Source organism: Peromyscus eremicus, chromosome 6, assembly GCF_949786415.1.
Source record: "Peromyscus eremicus chromosome 6, PerEre_H2_v1, whole genome shotgun sequence".
NCBI lineage: Eukaryota > Metazoa > Chordata > Mammalia > Rodentia > Cricetidae > Peromyscus > Peromyscus eremicus.
Window position 1 is genome coordinate 18,435,755 of NC_081421.1, and position 23,004 is coordinate 18,458,758.

At 36.3% G+C, this 23,004-nt stretch overlaps 1 protein-coding gene across 2 annotated transcripts in view; it reads left to right on the plus strand.

Moving 5' to 3' along the window:
* The first annotated feature begins 9,934 nt into the window (after positions 1–9,934).
* Hltf (helicase like transcription factor) overlaps positions 9,935–23,004 on the plus strand; it is a 96,864-nt gene continuing 83,794 nt past the window's right edge. For both annotated transcript variants that reach the window (XM_059265268.1, XM_059265269.1), the window contains exons 1-7: positions 9,935–10,136; positions 11,352–11,559; positions 17,104–17,270; positions 18,452–18,585; positions 19,378–19,475; positions 21,415–21,489; positions 22,597–22,788. In XM_059265268.1, coding sequence (XP_059121251.1) covers positions 10,117–10,136; positions 11,352–11,559; positions 17,104–17,270; positions 18,452–18,585; positions 19,378–19,475; positions 21,415–21,489; positions 22,597–22,788 — 894 coding nt within the window. In that variant the 5' untranslated portion in view covers positions 9,935–10,116. The remainder of the gene's footprint in view (positions 10,137–11,351; positions 11,560–17,103; positions 17,271–18,451; positions 18,586–19,377; positions 19,476–21,414; positions 21,490–22,596; positions 22,789–23,004) is intronic.

Consider the following 23,004-nt stretch of genomic DNA (forward strand, 5'->3'; position numbering starts at 1 on the left):
ATATTTACGATTATTGTCATATTGCATATCGCACTATATATTCCTACCTCTGTTATAAATATCTTGTGTGTTGTCACAATTTTGAAGTCATCGTTCTTTACCATACATTTGCTTATAGACTGTTTACCTTGTTTACGTGAAGCCTTAGTCCTTAGGTTATTTTGGTAGATAAGACTTATAGATTTATAGTCACCTATGCTTGTCATCTCTATAGTTACATTAGTTAGGTTATCCAGATTTACAGATACATAGGTCAGATGGACAGGTAATCTTTAAACACTTCATAGACCTAGAGAATGTGGCATTTAAATAACTTAGAATTCTGTTGATGTGAGACACAATTGCTCCTGGCTGCACCAATTTGATCCTGAGAGAATGTTGGGCTTCTAAGACATTTCCATTTGGAAGTTTGTCTTCTTGGCGCAAAATGGCCTACTGGGCAAAGAACTGCCCTTGCCTCGATGGCTGACAGTACAAATGCAATGCTATCCTTTCTGGACAAGTGGGACACAAGGAAAGCGACCACTGTACTCTGCCAAGACAGGGTAAGATGGTCTTTCAGAATTCCTGCTTCTGAAAATGGTCTGTCAGATACTTTAGGCCTATAACCAATTTGAATGCACCAACAATGCTGAGAAACGTTAGGTGACTGTCCAGGCTGCCAGCTGTCTCAGTCTACTCTCGTAAGATTCTCGAAAGTTGCTTGCATTCATCTACCATTTCTCAGGTACCATTATATTCCTTCTCAGGTCTTTGATGGGATTGAAGACTAGCAGTTACAGTTACAACTTAGTAGATAGAACATATTAAGTATTAGATTCAGGTTCTTTAGGATAGGACACCTTTTGGAATGATCTTTGTAACATGCCATTTACCTATGCTCTATACTTCTCTGGATTTTAGTATGTGTTTCTTGCTTTATATTGTTTGCATTGGTTGTAGTTCCATCTTATCTAGGTCATTATCCCTCATTATTCCTGGACAATATTTGGTAACCATTCCTTTGTATATAGTCTTGTATTAGGTTAGAACTTTCTTATTTAGACAAAAAGGGGGAGATGTAGTGGGTAGCCATTGATCTGGAAGTTCCAACCCCCATTGAGACTTCGGCAACTGTCACGCCTACAAGACGGGGCCAAGGGAGGTGCCTGGGGACCCGAGATCTGGATCGGCGGGCGCTCTCTCCGTTCCGGGACCCTGGATGGTGGAGGTGGATCAAGCAGAGCTCCAGAGAACACCACTGGACTGTGATACACCTTCCCCAGACCCCGTGACCTACCTATCCCTTAATTTGTAAGTTACGCCATTAAATAAATCTCCTTTTAACTATGTGGAGTGGCCTTAATATTTACACCAATACTCTCGACTTGAAATCTTTAGCAATTAACATGCTGCATGAACCTCTAATCTCAGTTTATGGTACAAAATTCAAAACTCAGCTAACTGTTTATTTTTAAGTCCTGAAATTCATGTGGATAACAGAAAAAAGCTATTAACCAATTAACCAAGTCCAGAGAAAAATAGTTTTCTGTCCAGCTAACTGCAAAAAAAGTTTCACAATTAGCCAGGTCTGCAGAAGATGGTCTGGCATCAGCCTTGAATAAAGAGTTACAAGTTCCCTTCCTTGTGGTCTGTGGTTGCATGCAGGATAAAAATACATATTTTTGTATTTAGGACACTTTCAATGCCACCTTATGGGGAAGTGTAACACGAATTGCTAAATGGTCTTATTAATAAAAAAACCCAGAGTCAAATATTGGCGTGAAAGCTGAAAAATCAGAAGACCAGATCAAGCCAACTACAAGTTCTTACCACTGGGAAATCCTCAACCCAAGAGAGAAACTTTCTGTGATGGGAGAATGTCCTTCTGCATGCTGTGAAAATATGTTGTTCTGATTGGTTGATAAATAATGCCCTTTGGCCTATGGCAAGGCAGCTTAGAGGCAGGCAGAAAATCTAAACAGATAGACAAGAAGAGAAAGGGGAGGCTAAAGCAGAAACCAGCTACCACCAAAGGAATAACACATGCCAGAAGACCAGTAAGCCACGGCCATGTGGCAACTTATAGATTTATAAAATGGGTTAATTTAAGACATAATAACTAGCTAACAAGAAGCCTGCCATGGCCATAGTTTAAAAATAATACAAGCCTGTGTGTGTTTATTTTGGATCTGAGCAGCTATGGGATTGGTGGTTGAGAGAGATTTGTCCTGACTGCGGGACAGGTGGGACACAGAAAAGCTTTCAGCTACATTCCTGTTTACTCACACCTTATACAACTTTTGTGATCTGCCATTTTACTTCCTCTCTCTGCCCAGCTACATCACTTCCTCTTTCCACCCAGCTCTATCAGTTCCTGTCTTTGGGTACAGACCTCCAGACTTCTATGGTTAACTAGTGCTAGGATTAAAGGCATATGCCACCATGCATGGTTCTGTTCCCATGTGGCCTTGAACTCACAGAGATCCAGATAAATCTCTGCCTCCATAATGCTAGGATTAAAGGCATGTGCTACCACTGCCTGACTCCTGTGTTTAATATAGTGGCTGGCTTTATTATCTGATCCCCTGGCAAGCTTTATTTGTTAGAGCACAAATAAAAATATCACCACAGTTAAGTGCCAAACATTATGTCCCATTGCCATGGTAAATGGCTCTGCTCTTTATTATTTGCTCAAGGAATGTACTATGACCCTCAAAATGTGGCTTTTTGTTGCTTTTCATTGGGATGGTGTATAAGGAAAGACAGAACAAAGAAAAGAGGAAGAAGACAACTTGAGAAATAAAGAATGTGATCATCAGTAAGTATATTGAATCTTATTCTCTCATAGCTAAAAATTACTCCTAACTCCCACTACTCTAAAGGCATTCTATTTACAATCCTGGAGCAATTCTGGGAGTTGAACTCCCAGGCTGCATTAAATGGTCAAGTCCTAAGAAAACTAGATATAACATTTGATGTTTAGTCTCTGTAATGGGGAAGTACAAGGCTTATCTGAAGTCCTGGACAGAATAGTCTGTGAGGGTGGATTACCTCAGCTAGCACCCTGGAAGCTCTGAATGCAGAACTCAGAGGAAACTGCAACAGAGGCACTCTGAGACGATCACCTGGGCCACCCATTTTAATTGGTGTCTAGTCTCCTTGCTCTGAAAACACACAGCTTTCAAAGGTAACATACATATCTGCATTAACACAAGCATGAACTGTGCATTTTATACAAGCCAGCTAAAGATGATTTTTTGTTTTATATTTGAACAGGTAAAAGACATTTGTCAACTTTATAAGTTTGTTTGAACCAAAGCTTTATCCATGCCACATGAAAGGATGGTGTGTAATAATAAATCATGAGGACTCTGTAACCAGCAAGATTCATCATGTCTCATCCTGTCTCAGAGCTGTTCCCATGTCACCTGTCTTGTAGTTTTTCCAGGTTTATTTCTTTGTCTCTAGACAAGATTTTCAGGGGGTGTCTCCCCAATTAAATCTGGTCTGTACTAATTTTGAAGAAATTCACAGCTTTCATTTCCTATGGAAACAAAAGCATAGCCCCTCCCCCAATGCAATACATTTTTTGAATTCCATCTTAAAGTTAAGACATCCCTAAAGTATCTAGGCTGGTTTAACTCAACAATCCCTTTTACAATCCTCATGTTTCTCAGCAGCTGCTGTTTGCTCATTAGTCTTCAAAAAATTCAAAGTCAACAAAGTACCATACAGAATCCAGACTCCCTATATATTTCCCATCTTTGCATGGCTTTTTTTTATATTACTTTACTCTTTCTTTAAAGACTTTGCTTAATTATTTTTAAACTATTTATATTTTGCTGTGATGGTCTATATTAATTTTCTTTTTTTTTTCTTAAGCACCTACACACATTGTAACCTGTTTAAAGTGTTGTTTTCTTCAGTCTGGACCTGTTTTACTGTACACATGTAGTATTCTCTGACTGCCTGAGCCAAACCTTAAACTGTTAAGTGGCAGCTAGGCCTTCTGCAGTGTGTTTCTGGTGGTTGGCTCTGTCTTCTCCTAGGATCCATGACAGCCAAGCCTTAATCCTGTAGGACAGGCCGAGAGCTGTGTTTAACTGGGAGCTGCATTTGTCTGAGAACTGCATTTAAACTCCCTAGTTCTAGGATGTTGGTGTCTGCACTGTGACAGGCATTTTTACTTAGCTTACGGTTTCTACTTGGCGTGTTGGCTACTTAAGTGCTCTGCTGCACAGAAGCACTTCTTAAAGGAGCTGTGTCTGGTTTTTTGTTTTTTTCCTTCTTTCAGCTTTCTCAGGCCCTATGTGGAAATTTGGGCTCCATGTTGGATGTCGTTTGTAGTTGCAACTTTTCTTGGATGGTACCTTTCCCTTAGGAGTTGTAACAAAGTTTTCACTTTTATATTTTACATACAGTCTCTCATTTTATATATATATAGCCTCTCATTATGTAAGCCTTCCATTAAAAATATACACTCTATTCATCATTAAAAAAATTAGAATGGGCTGCTTTTCTGTTACATGGAGTCAAAAGTTTCCTATCATAATATCTGAAACAGATTTCCTTAGGATACCATGCCATGTTTTTCATTTAGACAACTACAGTGATATTTTGTTTGTGATCTAACAACTAAAGCTTGCCTGAAGATTATAATGTGGAGCTAAGCCACTAGTTAGCTATAGAGGCCAGCAGTAGTGGCACACATCTTTAATCCCAGCATTAGGGAGGTGGAGACAGGAATATAAGGTGGGTGGAGACAGGATCTGAGGCCCATTCAGTCTGAGGATTCATAGAGACAGCATCTTGTTCTCTTTCAGGCTGAGGATTCCTAGAGGTAAGCAGTCTTTCTAGTAGCTGGCTGCTCTGCTTCTCTGACCTTTCAGCATTTACCTCAATATCTGGCTCTGAGTTTTTATTATTAAGACCAATTAGGATTCATGCTACAGAAAACAAAACTTAAACAGGACCTAAAAAAGACTCTGCACTAAATTTTTTCTTTCTTTCCTTTATATATATATATTTTTTAAAATTAGGACAAGGTATCTCTATGAGTCCTAGGTGTTCTGGAGCTCACTATGTAGGCCAGTCTGGTCTTTAATTTACAGAGATCCCTTTGCCTTTGCCCCCTGAGTACTTGTGTTAAAGGTATGTGCTACCACACTCAATTACTAATTTTTTGTTTTGGAACAAGATTGTTGGTGAGCCTTCTCCCTCTGCTTTCCAGTGCTGGGATTCAGGTGTAACCCCTATGCCTATGCTAATTTTATGAGTAAAAGTCCTTCTTTTGATTGTTTTTACAAATTTCTCTGTTAGTCAGCTACTGTTACTTCCTGATCACGTGAATTTTCTGAACAGCTAACTGTGCTGACTACAATATGTTAAACTCCTATCATCAGTGGTTTGTGCTTCTTAGGGATGCCATTGTAGCATCTTTTTCTCTTTAACCCAGCACTTTATCTAATAATGTTTGAAAGGTCAAATGTCAGCATATTGATTAGCTAGGCTGATATATATTTACTAATTAAACTTTAAATCACCATCAATTAACATCATTATTTAAGATAGTAATAGAATATTAACATAATACCCTAAAACTTCATGTGTTCATAAACTTAAGTATGGTGATATTTTATTTGTACTGAAATGTGATTTTATTTGTATGTTAATAAATAAAGTTGCCTGGGGGTCAGAGCTAATAACAAGTCACAGCAGAAGCTGGCAGTGGTGGCACATGCCTTTAATCCCAGCATTTGGGAGGCAGAGCTATGTGGATCTCTGGGTGTTCAAGGAGCATGGAGACACAGGCCTTTAATCTCAATACCAACCACAGAAGACCTGGGGTCTGTATAGACAGGCAGTGACGAGGAGGTCATGTGGTTGGGTTTACAACCAATGAGAAGGCAGAACAGAAAGTCAATAAAACGACAGACACACAGGAAGTAGTCCTCTTGCTGAGGGGAAGGACTGCAGCAGCAGTGAAGGGTAAAAAAGGGTTTTTAGCTCTTAGCTATTGCTCTGACCTCTTGGGCTTTCAACTCTGCATTTGGCTCTGTGTTTCTATTTTAATAAGATGGCTACATCTACTCTTAAGTCTTGTGGAACTTCTAAATTTATTAAACCAGGAAGGTAAGGTTTTTTTTTTTTTTTAAATCTACTACGATGTTTTCTTTAGATTTGAGAAATATGATTCTTAGTTTTTAAATCTTTACTTTCTAAAAGAGTATTTGAAATAACAAGTTAAACTTTAGTTTGTCTTTTGTATGATTGTCAGACATTGACAGTTTGGTGAACACAGATTTACTAATATAATAGTTTCCTACATAAAAATTAAATTTTATTATATCAAAATTGAATATAGAGTTGAAGTTTTAGTCTTTTAATCTTTTAGCCACAAAGTAGGCAGAAAATGTTCATCAATCTTTCCAGGATTTATTATGTAAAAGAAAACAGATAGCTTTGGCATGGTCATGACAGTAGCTGGAAATAATTTCATTTAACATTTCTATACAAAGGTAGACTTGGAGAGGTGCTGCCTTTGGGTAAAGGACCCTGGGCAGAGCCAGGTGTCATAGTGCACACCTTTGATCCCAGCACTAGAAGGCAGAGACAGGCAGATTTCTGTGAGTTTGAGGCCAGCCTGGTTCAAGACAGCCAGAGCTATGTAGTGAGACCCAGTCTAAAAAAAACAAAAGGATCCTGGACAGGAAGCCAAGGAAAAAGCTGATCTCAAGCAGTTTTGGAACATCCAGTAGATATAGGCCTAAAAGGAAGCATCTCTTGGTGTTTCAATGGGTAGGAGTTGAGGTGAACCTATCTTCTGCCTTTAGATTTGAAACAATTCAGTTTGCTTCAAGGATATATGGAAAAATAACTGGCTTCTGGATACTGCATTACTCTGTTATTTGTGGAACAACCTTGACACTGAACATCATTCAGAAGCAGACCTCAACCAATGATATTGCTCATTATGGGTTGAAGGAGTCATTAGAATAACTCATTTTACAAGGATAATAGCAAAGATAATATTATGCATTTTAAAAAATTATTTATTTATTTTTATTTTATGTACATTAGTATTTTGCCTGCATTTATGTCTAGTTATGGACAGCTGTGAGCTGCCATGTGGGTGCTGGGAATTGAGCTGAGGTCCTCTGGAAGAGGAGCCAGTGCTCTTAACTGCTGAGCCATCTCTCCAGCCCTATTATTCATTGTTTAAACTTGATACTAATTAACCAAGCAGAAATATACTCAGCATTAATTTTCTACACTTTTTTTTTATTCTCCCAGCTATGGTTTTTCCAGCATTTTGCTATGGAATTGGTGCCTGATTATGTAAGAAAAAACAGTTGTAAATTAATAACATTTTTCTCTTTTCTTAGGTTCTTTTTCTGTGTGTTTGTGTATGTGAATATATGTGTGATATATATGTTTGTTCATGCATGCAGGGTATACACTCTGAAGTGACAAGAAATTGTTGGGTGTCTTGTTATATCACACTCTTCTGTATTCCCTTTAGATAGTCTCAGCCTCAGAGAAATCCTCCTGTCTTAGTTATTCAACATGTAATTATCAAACACCAAATACCAACCATTCTAGGCATTTGGCAATAGATAGCATAATTAGAAAATTATATGGCATATTTTTAATGAACAGATACTATAGAAACATGAATTATATACATTTACATATATTTGGGCAGTAGCTTAAGGAAGCATTGTTGTGGAACATTTTCAGTCCAATTTTCAGATGAAATCTCAGGTGAATGATGGCAACTTCTTTGGCAAAAGAAGCTTGTATAGGGCTTCTTTTCTACATTATTACTTGAGTAAATACATTGGTTTTATGGCTAAAAGACAATGCTGAAATTGATAATGGGTTGTGTTTGCTGTTGGGGTTTGGGTTTTTGTTTTCAGTAGAAAAAGATGCTATGTCTTGAGAGAACCATGGTATATGGAATTTTATCTTTTAGTCCAATGAGCATGGCTTTATTAATTTTACATATAAAATGTAATCAGCTAATCAGCTGTGATTGATGATACAGGCTACTGTGGAGGCTGAGGCTTCTGCTCAGGGTCAAAGTTGACCTGGGCTCCACATTTAGTTCAAGGACAGGCTGGGCAACTTTCTGAGGCCTTGTCACAAAGATACAAGTAAAATAAAAGCTGAGGATATAGCATTCTGGTAGAGAGCGAGCCTATATTGGACAGGCCCTGGGATTCAATACCCACTACTGAAAAAAAAATTCAAACTTTGCCATTTGTACCCTAATACATCCTGAAGAAAATACAATAACTGAAAGGAAGTTATCATCTTCCCTTTTTTTCTGTTGGAGGAATGAAATAATTGCTTCAGATTCTATCAGTGGATGCTTAACATGCACAAAAATTCCAGGCAAGATGATACACCTTCAAATGAATCTTCTGCAAGGCTGATTAACTGTTTAGAGCTACAATGATTGTGTAGTGTTTGGAATGCTGCAATCCCAGAGCCAAATGGTCTTGGCCCACCTTTTGCCTTCTTAATAGCCATTTATTGTCCTCTATACTAAACATGTTTTTGTGACCATTTGGTAAATCATTTGGAATGTACATATAGCACTAGTTTTCAATAAACTAAAAAGCTAAGGATAACATCAGTGCCTTAGGCTTATAAAAAGGTTTCCCGTTATGCTTTTTTCTACCTCCCTAGTGGTCCCACCAAATGTATTTGAAAAGTGTCTTGATTTACAACTTTCTTTGTTCTGTTAGTACAAAAACTTCACAAAATAGCTTCAGTTGGAACAAAGCATTTGGGGTGATCTAAATCTGTGTTCCCAGGTCATGTTCACTGATAATTTGTCTCTCAATCCTGTTAAAGTGAATTGTTTTTTGTTTGTTGTTGACATTAGCATTTCCCAGGACGCCATGCCAGCAGCCCACCTTAAAATGCTCTCATTTCACTGCTGGTTCAGAGATCATCATTATTTAAAATAATGAACACACACAGGCCACTTAAGAAGTATCTTACCTTCCATACTCTTTGACGATGGAAGCATAAAATGGACTACTCTAGGAAGGATGACTGTGTTTAAAACATTTACAAATACATCTAAGCAATTCTGATGGTTTACAGCACACCATATTATGTTTGGCTCAGCGCCACCACTAGCTTTCTATTTTAGGTGCAGGTGAAGATGCGTCAGTTAAAAAGACTGCATTGATATCGGTTTTGTTGTCTTTCAAGGTGCAGGAATCACCTCTACCTTGGCTGTTGCCGATGCACACACAACTTCAAGGCCTGAATTTCCCTTTATATTATAAAGTTTCCTTATAGTGCCTCCTTCGATTTCCTGGGGAAAACCACAGCTGCTACTTCACCTTTAACCAATGCTACACCAGCCTGCCACTTTCAGCAATAGAGTTGTAAGGTTGTCCTATTTTATGGCTTTCTTCTACTAAGGGATGAAAATTTCTTTAAACACAATAAAATAAGGTGGGAGAGGGAAATTATGTTCTCACTCAGATTTCCAGAATTTAGGGTCTTGCATACACTGAGATTACTAAGAACAAATATAGTCACAGGGTAGCAGAGGAAATCAGGCAGGCATTCCACCCAGAGCTCCCTCTAGGGGAGGCCCTGTAAGGCATTACATCAGATGAGGTGGGCTAGGGAGGGTCAGACCTAAGCGGACATCCTTATGGTTTTGGGGCACGGGAAGAAGTCTACCCACGTCCGGCATGGACCCTTAAGCCAGGTGGCTCACTTAAGAGGCCTCGAAGTTTTCCCGCGCAACTGCCCTCGGGTCGCGAAAGAACCCGGATGGAACCTCCGAGACATCCCACTGCCTTTGTATCACACAGGGAGGAGCTCCCCGCCCTCCCATACTCTGATTGGTTAGTAGCCACAGTTTCTTCGTTTCGATTGGACAATTGCAGTGCCGATCACATAACGTCACTGGCCTCTCTGCTGCTGGAAGTTGTGGGCGTCGACTTCTAAATAAACCCACGGCGGCGTTACTCTCGGGGGTTGCGGTCTCACGGTTCGGTTTGGTTCCTGGTGCCTGGGTCGCGAGACCTTGAGGAGCTTTTCCAGGCGTCCTGGGAAGGTCCGGGGCGCCCAGGGCATCCCGAGGTCACCCCGCCCGGCGCCATGTCCTGGATGTTAAAGAGGTGAAAGGGCTGAGGGGGTGGGGCGCGAGGCCGGTGGCCCTGCGCTGTCCTCAAGTGAACGTTCGCTCTCTGGCGATAGGTGCAGCTTGTGTTCCTTCTGCGGGTCGCTTGTGGGTGTGGCTCGCGGAGACACCAATGTATTGTCTAGGCTGACCCGAGGGTCTGCTGCCAGCGCCTCGGAAAATCTTCACCGATTGTGGGGGTCCGAAGTTCCACCCGAAGTGCCTTATTCATCAAAACACCCATTAGCTACCCACTGTGCTCTAGACGTTGTTATTCCACGGAACTCTAGAATTGTTATTGTATCAGCTCCGAGACAGCTCGACTCGGGGTATCTGACGGTAATGTGCACAAGTGTGCTAATGTATATCTGCAGAGGAGCTAAAGAATAGCCCCATGTGCTTTTAGGAGAATGACTTCTAGAAGGCTTCCAGCAAACATCACTTTTAATCATCTACAGTGGTTTTCATGCCCATTTGTGCAATAATTATTCTTAAGATTGAAGTTAACTTTAAAATAACAGGGATGGATAGGTAAGGGACCTTCAGGTCAGCTTTCTATGATGCCATAGTTTAGATACCTGAATTAAAATGTGTTCTGTTCTGAAGAGGTTAAAGCAGAGGATGCTGGATGAATTTATGTCAAAAGTTAAAAATACGTTTATAGCCAGACTGTGGGGCACACGCCTTTAATCCCAGTACTCAGAAGTCAGAGGCAGGCAGATCTCTGATTTCAAGGCCAGCCTGGTCTACAGAGTGAGTTTCTTGGTAAGCCAGGGCTACACAGAGAAACTCTGTCTCAAAAAAACAAACAAAAGAAAAAAAAAAGAAAAAGAAAAAGAAAATAACATATACAATGGTAATTTTGTTTTTATAAATCCATCTTTTCTTCATTAGTTGGTATTGAAAATGTTGACATGTAATTCTAGCTTCAGATGTCATATAGATTTTAATGTAAATATATAGCTTTACCAGGACAGAATTTCCAGTATTTAACAGGTCAGATTATCCTGGTAACTTTCCCTACTCAGTTCTTGCTTTAGGCAGGGTAATTGTTAAGTAATATTTGCCACATAGCATTTTGCTTGTTGAAATAAAATGTGAGGAAGTGATTGGCCTGAAAAATACTCTTTGACTGTGTTTTTTGAGAAATGCTAGGTTAAGTTCTGGTTTTAATGTGCTTTTTTTTTTTTTTTTTTTTTTTTTTTTTAAATAGGGATCCTGTTTGGAAGTATTTGCAGTCTGTCCAGTATGGAGACCATGGAAATTTTCCAAGACTTTCATACCCAACTTTCTTTCCACGTTTTGAATTCCAAGATATTATCCCTCCAGATGACTTCCCAACTGGTGATGAAGAGCTAGATTCCGTTTTATTTGGAACTTTGAGAGGTCAAGTTGTTGGACTACGCTATTACACAGGAGTAGTGAGTATAAGAATAGATACTAAATGAAGTTGTGATATGCTTATAGTTTTAAAAGAGTAAATTATATTAAAAGGTGAGACCCAGACAGTCTGAGAGACTTTCCTGTGGATGACAGACTTGGAAAAACTGACCTATCTTAGCCAGGCAGAATAGGGCAGTAAACCCAACAGTGTCTACAGTTTGGGCAGGACCATGGCATCAGGCAAGGCATGGAACAGTTCTTTGTCCAGGTGGAGTCATCTGTGCCCCAGTTTCTTCTTTGGAGACCTTGGGGTTACCAGTAGTAGCTGCAATTCTTTTCTATCACAGGAAGCTTTTTCATTAAACACTTTAAATGCCATATTCAGCAGATCTCTGAGAGGTCTTGAGGGCCATATTCTATTAAGTATACCTGATTTTAAACAAACTTTACTTGTTTTTAGTTAACTTGCTTCAGGCTTAACCTTAACACCATATACAGAAAGCTAAAAGTTGTGCTTGTGAGTGAATTATGTTTGTGCTTAGCATAACTACAAACATAGTTCTGAGAATATTAATGAAGTTGACTTCCATGCCTTAATTAACTCTAACAGTTTACAAGTTAGTAACTTTTATAAGATAAGGATTTTACAATTTTGTCTTTGTTAAGTTTGAGCCTGCTCACAGACCAACCCGGCTTCCCTCTCCTGACGTGAACCATGCTTACAGTATATAAAGCACTTTTGCTCACACTGTCATTTGATCCTTGTAATTACTGAGGTACTCCTTCTCAATGGAAGATAGAGATCTAGATGGTTAAATGATTTGCCCCAAATGCAGAAAATATATGCTGAATTTAGGAAGTCATCAATTTTTTTACTAGATAAGTTAATCATTTACTTTTGGGTTCTTTCCTTTATTTTTATAGTAAATAAATTCCTGATTTTTCTTTGTATGTATCACTGTTCTCTGAATTGAATGAATGAATGAATGTATGTGTGTGTGTGTGTGCGCGCGCGCATGAGAGAAAGGAAAGGGGACAGATTGAGAATATATATATTTTTTTCTGGACAGTAATCTTCATTACAGTCATCTTTGTTATTTGGATAATACTTCTAATATTTATCTAATTTATCATAAGAAAATTTCAAACATAGAATACGATTCAGAGGTTAGCAAGTATGTTCTATATTTGCTTTATTTTTTCTTTGATCTTTTGTAAAAACAAAACTTAATGTATCATTTTATATTAATATAGTTCAGTATATATATATATATATATATATATATAAAATGCAATTTGGGGGCTGAAGTTAAGAGTGGTTGGCTGCTCTAGCAGAGGACTGGAGTTCTGTTCTCAGCATTCATGGCTGGCAACTCACAACTCCCTTTAAGTACAGTTCCAGAAGTCCAGTGCCCTTTTCTGGCATACATGGGTACTCACATGTTACCCCCCCAACCCCACCAGAATACACACATATATGTGATTAGAAATAAAACACATCTTTTTTTTTTGTTTGTTTGTTTTTTTTTTGTTTTTTTTTTTTTTTGTTTTTCGAGACAGGGTTTCTCTGTGTAGCTTTGCGCTTTTCCTGGGACTCACTTGGTAGCCCAGGCTGGCCTCGAACTCACAGAGATCCGCCTGGCTCTGCCTCCCGAGTGCTGGGATTAAAGGCGTGCGCCACCACCGCCCGGCTTAGAAATAAAACACATCTTTTAAAAAAAGTTTTTACATTTTATTTTCATTAACAAAATTAACAATTACTTATATGTAATAAACAATAATTGAATTCTGTTGATTATTTAAAATGTCTTTTTTTCAGTTAGTATCAAAACAGGGTTAATGTATTTATTATCTTTGGCTGTTATGGGCTATAAGGCCCCCTCTGGTTTCCTGTTATAGATTTGTGTGTCAAAAACAAGGTCTGTTTTGTGGAATCTTGTTGATTTTGTTACTTTTCTCCTTCCCTCATATTTTTATTTTAAAGCTTGTTAAAAGATTTTTGTTATTGTTGAGGACAGGGGTTTGAGACAGGGTTTAACTTTATAGCCTGGAACTCACTAAGTAGTTCAGGTTGACCTTGAACTCAGAGTGAACTCAGTGGTCCACTTGTCTGCCTTCTGAGTACTTGATAGCTTCAGAACATTTTTTTTTTTTAATTGCATTAAGTTATCAGGAGATACTTTAGGGGAATTCTGTGTTTCCCATTTGTCTTGTTTTTCATTCTCTGTATTTTTATGTTAGAACATCTCATGTTATTTAGTATGAGATGTGCTATCTAGGAGATTACTTAGAGAAGAACAATTATTTCTTGAGTTTTTGTAAATTCATAATTTTCATTTGCTACTTTGGCTAAATATAAAGTGCTTGATCCATATTTTTTCTTTATATCCAAATGCTGCACAATATATTGTTAGTGAAAATTTTGATGTCAGTAGGATTTTCTTTCCCACTTAACTGAATTGGAATTTTTTTGCCTGGTAATTAAAAGATATTCTCATCTTAAAAGTCTAATAGTTTTATTAAAGTATTTGTTCTATAAATTTATTTCCTTCTATTTCAGAAAAATGTCTAAAATTATAGTTTTAAATATTTGCTTTACTCCAAAGCCATTTCTTTTTTAGAAACTTCATATTCTCTCACTTCCTCTCTCTTACTTGTTCTGTTTGCTGTTTGTCACCTCTATACTACCTATATCTTCTACCGGCTCTGAATATTTTTTACCATAATTTTTCATTTTTCTGTTTTTCCGCTATCATTTATTTTTAATACAATGTTTTTCAAAAGCTTTTTTAACACTTGTGTTAATTTTACTCCAGTCTTTGCTCTTGAAATATTTTCTTTCTTCTAGTCCTTTTAGCAATCTATCCATTCTTATTTGGTATCTAACTGCTCTATGGTTCTCATCTCTGTATGAGTTGTGGTATTTCAGATTTGTAGTATTGCAAAATTTACATTGTTTTCTAAATTATAATTTTGTGAAATATTAGATTGTAGTTATTAATCTCATAGATTGTAGTTATTAATCTTATGTGATTTTAGAATAATTTCTATCTATAACACTAGTTAACTAATAAGAATATACGCTGATTAAATATTTAGCCCATTTTTCCACTGTATAGTTTTGTAAGTAATACCTTCATTATTTTAAAAATAGGTAAAATGCATTGAGTTTTTATAACATAACTTACTTTATTATAACAAAACTTATTTTATATATTCTATACTTTTTCTATAAATGTACATATATAAATTGAAATCATATATTAATAAAAAATAAATCCAAACAGAAAGTGGTTAATTACTCCCATTACATTCATGCCATTGTTGTACCTAAGGACATTTTGTGCCACACCAGTAATTATTCTAATTCACATAGTTCACAGCTGAGAAAGACTGTTGATGACTTTTTTCCCCCAGAAGCCTCCATAGCACCTTCCTATACTATGAAAGCTAGTCAGTAGGGAATAAGTCAGTACCAACTTCATTTCTGTATATCCTATGGCCAGTGTGTATGATGTCTTCACACTTGTCTTACTATAAAGTTCTGGAGGGCAGCCAAGGGCAAGACAATATCCTGTATTGTTTCAGGAGTTCCTTGGACAACTTGAAGGCGAGTATGGTAACTGTAATTAAACTCTTTTATATGGGAGAACATTATACACACATACACACACACAACCACTATATATATATATATATATATATATATATATATATATATATATATATATATATACATATATATAATACACACACACATATATATAATTTCTGTTTGCCTTTCTTTTTTACATACATCATGTTAATTATCTCTCCCTTAACCTTTCCTCTGCTGTACCTCTCATCCCTCTTCCCACTTAAACCTCCTCGTTATTTTTCTTTTCCCCTTCATATCACCTGTCTTCTTTCTCCCACCCTTAAGCACCTCCTGCATTGTCCCTTTCTGGTTTCCTGGATTGTACAGGTACTCCAATTAAAACATACAGATCTAAAGACTTGACACTAAGATCCATGTATGATTGAGAACATGCAATGTTTGGTCTCTGGGTCTGGGTTACTTCACCCAGTGTAATGTTTTCCAGCTCCTTCTCTTGACCTGCAAATTTCATTTTTCTTTATAACTCAATAAAATCCCATTTTATATAGGTATCACATTTTCACTCTTTATTAGTAATGAAAGCTATTGGGGTCCAGCCCCTTGATAGCCTTCACCCAGAATTCCAGAAGAGATGCTACCAGCAGTGGATTAATCTGAGTGGTTCACTAATAAATCTATGAACACGAAACTCTTTAGTCCATACACTTTATACTTCTGAGTCAGTTCTTTCTCTACACTGCTTCTTTTCTGCTCTCATACTTAGCTCCTTTCTTGCCTGATCTCTCTACATCTTTCTGCTGTTCCCTCTAAGTGGTATCTTAATTCTTTTATCTTAGTTCTGCCCCATCTTGGTCTTTCTCGTCTTGTTCTTACCCATCTAGTTCTTCCTCATCAGGCTCTTCTTCATCTACCATTTTGTCTTTCTGATTCTCCATCTAGTTCTCCAGTCTAGTCCTCCCCAAGTCCCTGAGGTTTACAGTTATATATTCATGTAATAGCAATGCTCTGGCTAAGGCAAGGTCACCAGGACACACAGGCGGTGTCTCCATTAGGGTGTTTACCAAGGTAAATTCAGGAGACTCAGTGGTTGGTCTGAAATGCTTTATCCTGTCTGCCTTTTGGCTTTGGATGCTAGAGAAGTATATCAGATAAAATATACCGTTAGGAGTTCTTGGGGAGGTATGAGAGTGCACAAGAAATTCATATCAGGAAACAGCTGGTACATTAAAAGCTGAATAACAGCAAATATTCCTTGAGAATTGGGTCCTCCAGAAGAATTCCCTGATTCTTCCAGGTATAGCTTTACCATATTCAAATGAATTCCTACTATATTCCTGCGGCTCGTAGCATATAAATTGATGGACATATAGGCTATTTCCATGTCCTAGCAGTAATGAATAGGGTAAATATGAACATGGATGAGCATATGTCTCTGACCCAGTCATACAGTTTTGGGGCACATGTATCTAAAAATTAGCTATTTTGAAAAATGTACGTGGCATGAATCTTCAAGGTAGACTTAACTGTACCTTTCATATCTTAAAGACTTACTGGCTTCTTAATAAATATAAATTAGAAAACTAGGGTAGAAGAATCATTGTAAAATATATTCCTTAATATTTCTAGTTTGAGCTGAACCTGTGGCTCAGTTGATAGATTGCTTTGTAATCTTTTCTAAGTCTTGGGTTCAATTCCCAACAGAATATAAACTGGGAGTGGTAGCACATATTTGTAATCTCAGCTCTCGGGAGATAGAGGCAGAAGTATCAAAGTTCAATACCATCTTCAGTTCAAGATCGTCTTTGGCTATATAACAAATTTGAAGCCAGCCTTGGATACACGAGACCCTGTCTGAAGCAAGCAAACAAAAAACAAAGAAAAACTAACAATAATGCATCATTAGACATTCTAGAAACAGTACAAAGAAGTTAATTTATTACTGTTCATATTTATATTATTACTATCTGTTCCTTATTTTTACTAGGTAAATAATAATGAAATGGTTTCTTTGCAACGAGAGCCTAATAATCCCTATGATAAGAATGCAATTAAAGTAAATAATGTGAATGGAAATCAGGTTGGCCATTTAAAGAGAGATCTTGCAGCTGCCTTGGCCTATATCATGGACAACAAATTGGCACAAGTGGAAGGGTATGTGCTTTTAGAGTTAGTTTTAGTAATTGTGATTTTTAGTTATCTTTGAATATGTAAGCATTTCCTGAGCCTCTGGAAATGTCATGGCACCATACCTTACTACTTTCAGTTCAGTTTTCTTCTTTGCCTTTCCTATCTAGCCATCAAACAGCTTTACTTTTATTTCCTTATTACATTATTACCATGGAGAAAAAAAAAATGGGTTTACCTATTAGGGTACAATATGTCCTTATCCTGTCTCTTGCAGTTGTGCATGGTGATCTTCTGCCTCAGACTCTTGAGTACTGGCATGACAGGCATGCGTTACCAGAGGGACTTCATGATAGTGGGGTGTTTATCTTTTCTGCTTTTGTTTTGAGACAGTGTTTTGCTAGTACAACCTGGCCTTGCACTCCTAACCCTGCCGTAGCCTCCTGTGTACTAGAATTAGAAATGTGCACCACCATGCTTAACTCACTTGCACATTTTAGAGTTTTCTTTATTTCTTACTGGAAATGAAATCTAGATATTCTATATTTTCTATATAATAATTTTCTTTCTGAATGTAAAACTTACTAAGAATTTTCTTTTGATAAATGATAGGTTTGGCACATGGATTCCATTGACTAGGACTTAGGAAGTGGCTGCCTTTAGCTAGGGCATATGTTCTGCCAGTTTTTTCACCATTTTGTTTTTCATTATTGTTAGCATTTCATTTTTCATTCTGGCTACTTATTCTCTGTTAGAGTTTGTGTTTGTTATCTTAGTGTAAATATTTTGGATAGTTATACCCCAATCATAATGCTTAGAATATTCATCCCAGCTGATTTGGAAGATAAAATAAGTGGTTAGATTTGTCTTTGCTTTTTCCTTTATAACATTTTTCAGTCGAGAGTAAATTTTTAGTGAACATTGAATGCTAAAACTGTCCTCTCAAATAGATGCATTATTTTGTTTATTTTCCAATCTTGGATGTAAGCTATCTTTTGTAAACTACTTTATCCTATCATCTCAAAATTTTTGACATCCTGTTATAAAAATTACTTCTTCCTCTGATAATTTTCTTTTTAAGTTTTTCAAATTTGCTTAAATAATCCCTTCTTGTTTTGCATTTTTGTGTTTGAGTAATATATTTAATATATTCAGAATTAGTATAAAAATAACTTTCAATTTCTCATTTTTTCCCCTTACTATAATAGGATTGTTCCTTTTGGTGCAAATAATGCTTTTACCATGCCTCTTCATATGACTTTTTGGGGAAAAGAAGAAAATAGAAAAGTGGTTTTAGATCAGTTGAAGAAACATGGATTTAAAATGAGTCCAACACCAAAAAGTAAGTTTGATCTTGTAAAATGCAGGGATTGTAAAGTAATTAGTCTCCTTGAATGTGTTTGGCTAAAGTAACGTATGCAAAATACTCTGAGTTATAACTTTTTTTTAATCCTTTGAAGAAATTGCTGACTTTTCCTTTTATATTTCTATTGAAATACAATTATGTATAATTTAACAACAGGACAGATTCTGAGGACTATATCAATGTGTTGATTTTGTCATTGTGTAACCATCAGAGACTACTCATGCAAAATGAGATAGTTAATTTTATGGTTCCACTATTATATGTCCAAATATAGAACTGCATGTTTCTAACTATAGATTCATCCATATACAAAAATACACAAGAAAGGTCAGTGTACCCTGTTTAATTTTCCTCAATGTTAACATAATTCTTCATTTTAAACATTTGTTTTTATAACTTTTGGAGAAGAAGATTTGCTCAGTAGAGAGTAAAAAAAAATGATATTTGCTTAGAATTTATTCAAATAATAATGCAATTTTTTTTTCTTTTGGGAATGATTTAGTATTTAGCTTTAAAATTTTTTTTAGGTCTAGGTATATAGTTCAGTGGTAGAGCACTTACATACTTTATGTTTTGTTTTATTTCTTATATTCTGTTATAATATATTTAGTTCTGAGTACTATCCATGCTAGGCAATTACTCTGCCACTGAGCTACAGGCCCAGGTCTATGGGAATTTTTAATATTGTTTCGTATTTACATTTATTTCTGGTACTTAATTTCTTTTTATTTGGTCATTTTATTTTTTTCCATTTGGAAACTACTGTAGCTCTAGGATTGAGTTTGGAGAATAATTGGGGCTCTGGAAGAGCTGGACCAAGTTATAATATGCCAGGTCATGTTCCAGTACAGATGACAACTGAACAGGTAAGCTTTTTGTTGTTTTTTCATTTTTATCTGGAGTCAAGGTCTCATTGTAGACTTACCTCTAAATCACTTTTGTCTTAGGGTTTCTATTGCTGTGAAGAGACACCATGACCACAGTAACTCTTATAAAGGAAAATATTTAATTGGGGTGGCTTACAGTTTAGGGGTTCAGTCCATTATCATCATGGTGGGACATGGAGGCGTGCAGGTAGATATGGTGCTGGAGAGGGAGCTGAGAGTTCTACATCTTGCACAGGCAATGAGAAGTGGTCTGTCTCATTGGTGTGGCTTGAGCAAATATAAGAACACAAAGCCTGCCTCCACAGTGGCACACTTCCTCCAATAAGACCACACCTACTCCAACAAGGCCACACGACTCCTAATGGTGTCACTCCCTTTGGGGGCCAATTTCTTTCAAACCACCACAGCTGTGTGGCTGAGAATGGCCTTGAATTCTAGTCTTTCTGCCTCTGCCTCTCAAATACTTGGATTACAGATGTTTGTCACCATGCCTGTCTCAGGTACGCTTTTATTTTTACTATAATGTAAATTTTTAGTGATAAAAGTTGCTGTTTAAAAGAACAGGATAAATATGTATGTGCTAGTATTAGTGATCTTTAGGTATGTTAATAAAATTATAATGAAAATTACTGTATAACATATAGAATGTATATATTCATTTGCAAACATAAAAAGTAGTGATAAGAACTATAGTCATCCCTTTTAATTCACAGAAACTAGAACCATCCAATCTCTTATATATAAAAAAAGATATCTTTTTTTATAGAATCACTGCACATCTTATATATTTTAAATAATTTCTAAATTATAATATCTGCTGTAAGTATAAAAGATATGTAGTAGTTAGGCTGTATTATTTAGGAAACAATGACAAGGGAAGTCTTTGTATAGCAGCTAGAAGCTTAGTACAGATATAAACTTGTATGACTCACTATATTTTTAATTAGCTAGATCTATGAAAAGAAGGGTGGATTCACATATACACAGTCATACATATGTAAAATCACAAATATACTGTGTATATTATATTTTTGTATTTTAAATTTTCAGAATGTCTAAAGTGGTGATAAAAAACACTAGAATGTGAAAATTAGTCTCTTTCTTTAGTAAGGTTGCAAATTCAATCTTAAAAACCTTAAAATCTTTGATGTTACTCTACTTATTTTGCCAAATTTGTAATCTAGGATGTTGTTACACCAAGTTACTCTGAAAAAAATATATATAGTGTTTGTTAATATTAATATAAATAATTTAGACAATAACATTAAAACATTTTTATGACTGTTTATCCACTAGTAGTTTTAGACAAAAATGTTGAAACATTTTATATCTGTTTATTGACTAGAGGTATTCTTCTTATTTCCCAATTACAGTTTTCCCTGATCAGTTTAAATGATCAGCTAAATTAGCCTAATAATGAAATTATTTAACATTTTGTAGAACATAACAAGTTACGTGTATCTAGTAGTTTAAATGCTAATAGAATCATAGAGTTCTAGTGGGAGAGTTTAATTTGTTTCGTGTTCCTGATCTTATGAAAATAAGACACAGGCCATAATTCTCTGCCTAAACATGCAGGGTCATTTGTGACAGGACTGTGACTGGTACCTGAGGATGTCACTACTGTCCTTTCAGTAGCATTAGGATTGGGCCTTGTAAATGCTGGGGTCAGTGCTCTCTCAGCAGGCTATATCCCTGGTCCTTTGTAGCTCTTTTGTATATTCATCTGAAATGAGTACATTTACTTCTATAGAAAAATCACCTGTAGTGCTTTTCAGTGAATAGTTTAGTATCTCATACTTATTTTAGGTACACTTGGTCATTTGACTTGTTCAGTGAAAGTGATCTGAAATCTATGAATTATATACAGTTTTCACTTTAATTGGTTTATTCAGTATTTATTATTTTTTAACTATAGCTCAAAATGGAATTTGACAAATTATTTGAAGATTTAAAAGAAGATGGTAAAACTAATGAAATGGAACCAGCTGAGGTACAGAACCTGTATATTTTTTAAAAAATGCTTTATGTCGTGTATAAAATTTTATAATGACATTGCCCTTCAGGTATGCAATATACTTTGAGTTTGACTGTATTCATATTGTATTACCTTCTCCTTTCTTCCCTGAGTATTTCCATGTAGTCTCCTTTCTGTTTTCTTGTCATATATGTTTGTAGTATGTATATATGGATATTTTCACACGCACACACTCTTAAGTTCCCAGAATGAGAGAAAATATATAATTTGAGTCTGGCTTTCTTTCTAAGCCTGGCCTTTTCCACAAAATAATAATGATCCAGATTCCATCTCTTTTTCTGTAAGACACATGATTTTGTGCTTTATGACTGAATAAACTCTACTGTATAAATATACTGTGTTTTTTTGTTTTGTTTTGTTTTGTCTTCATTTACTGATGGGCATCTAGGCTGATTGCTGCTGATGGTGCTGTTGTAATGCACCATCATTATATGGTAGTTCTGTTTGTAGCTTTTCTAGGAACCTTCATACTGATTTTGATAGTGATTGCACTAGCTTACATTTCCACTAGCATTATATAAAAGTTCCCTTTCTCCTAAGTCCTTGTGAACATTTTCTGTTTGTTTTTAAAATGGTATCTATTCTCACAAGGGTAAGATGGATTCTTAGTGTGTAACTAAGGACATTGGGCATTCTTTCACATATCTACTGCCTATCTGTATTTTGATTTTTGAGAAATGCCTATTTTCTTCATTTCCTCATTTGCTGATAGACAATTTCAATTTCAGAAAAGAATTTCAAAAACTCAAGAAATAATTCCAGGAACTGACCGATAGTGTTACATAAAATTAAAAAGCTTTTGCATGGTAAAGGAAATAGTTAATGGACTGCCAAGATAGTTTAGAACATTGGGTCAATCTCTGACAGCTCCATGTCTGTTTTGGGGTTGATATCTAGAAAATATAAAGAACTCAAAAATGTAAACCAATATCTCAAATGTAAAGTTTCAAAACAATTGTTTTGGTAACTTATACATTTCATACCATAAGAAAATAACTCAGGTTCTGCATATGAAAAGAGAAAAGACTGACTATATTTCTCTTTATGATGTTGTATTTGTAGGCTATTGAAACCCCATTGCTTCCACACCAAAAACAAGCTCTGGCTTGGATGATTTCACGAGAGAACAGCAAAGAGCTTCCTCCATTCTGGGAACAGCAAAATGACTTGTATTATAACACAGTAACAAATTTTTCTGAGAAGGAACGACCAGAAAATGTCCATGGAGGAATTTTAGCTGATGATATGGGTTTGGTAATTTTTTTCTTCAGTTAGAAAAATCTTACTTTGCAATTACAATTTTGTAAAAAGAAATTTTAAAGTTGAAAGATGGGTGCCAGTTTAGGACTAGAATTTGCTTTCAATGTAGATAGAGCATACTTTATTTTCCTTTCTTTTTATGTTTTTAGTAGGGGCTTCTAAGGAGCCAATAGATGGGTCAAATAACAAAGAATAGTTAAAAATGGGTGA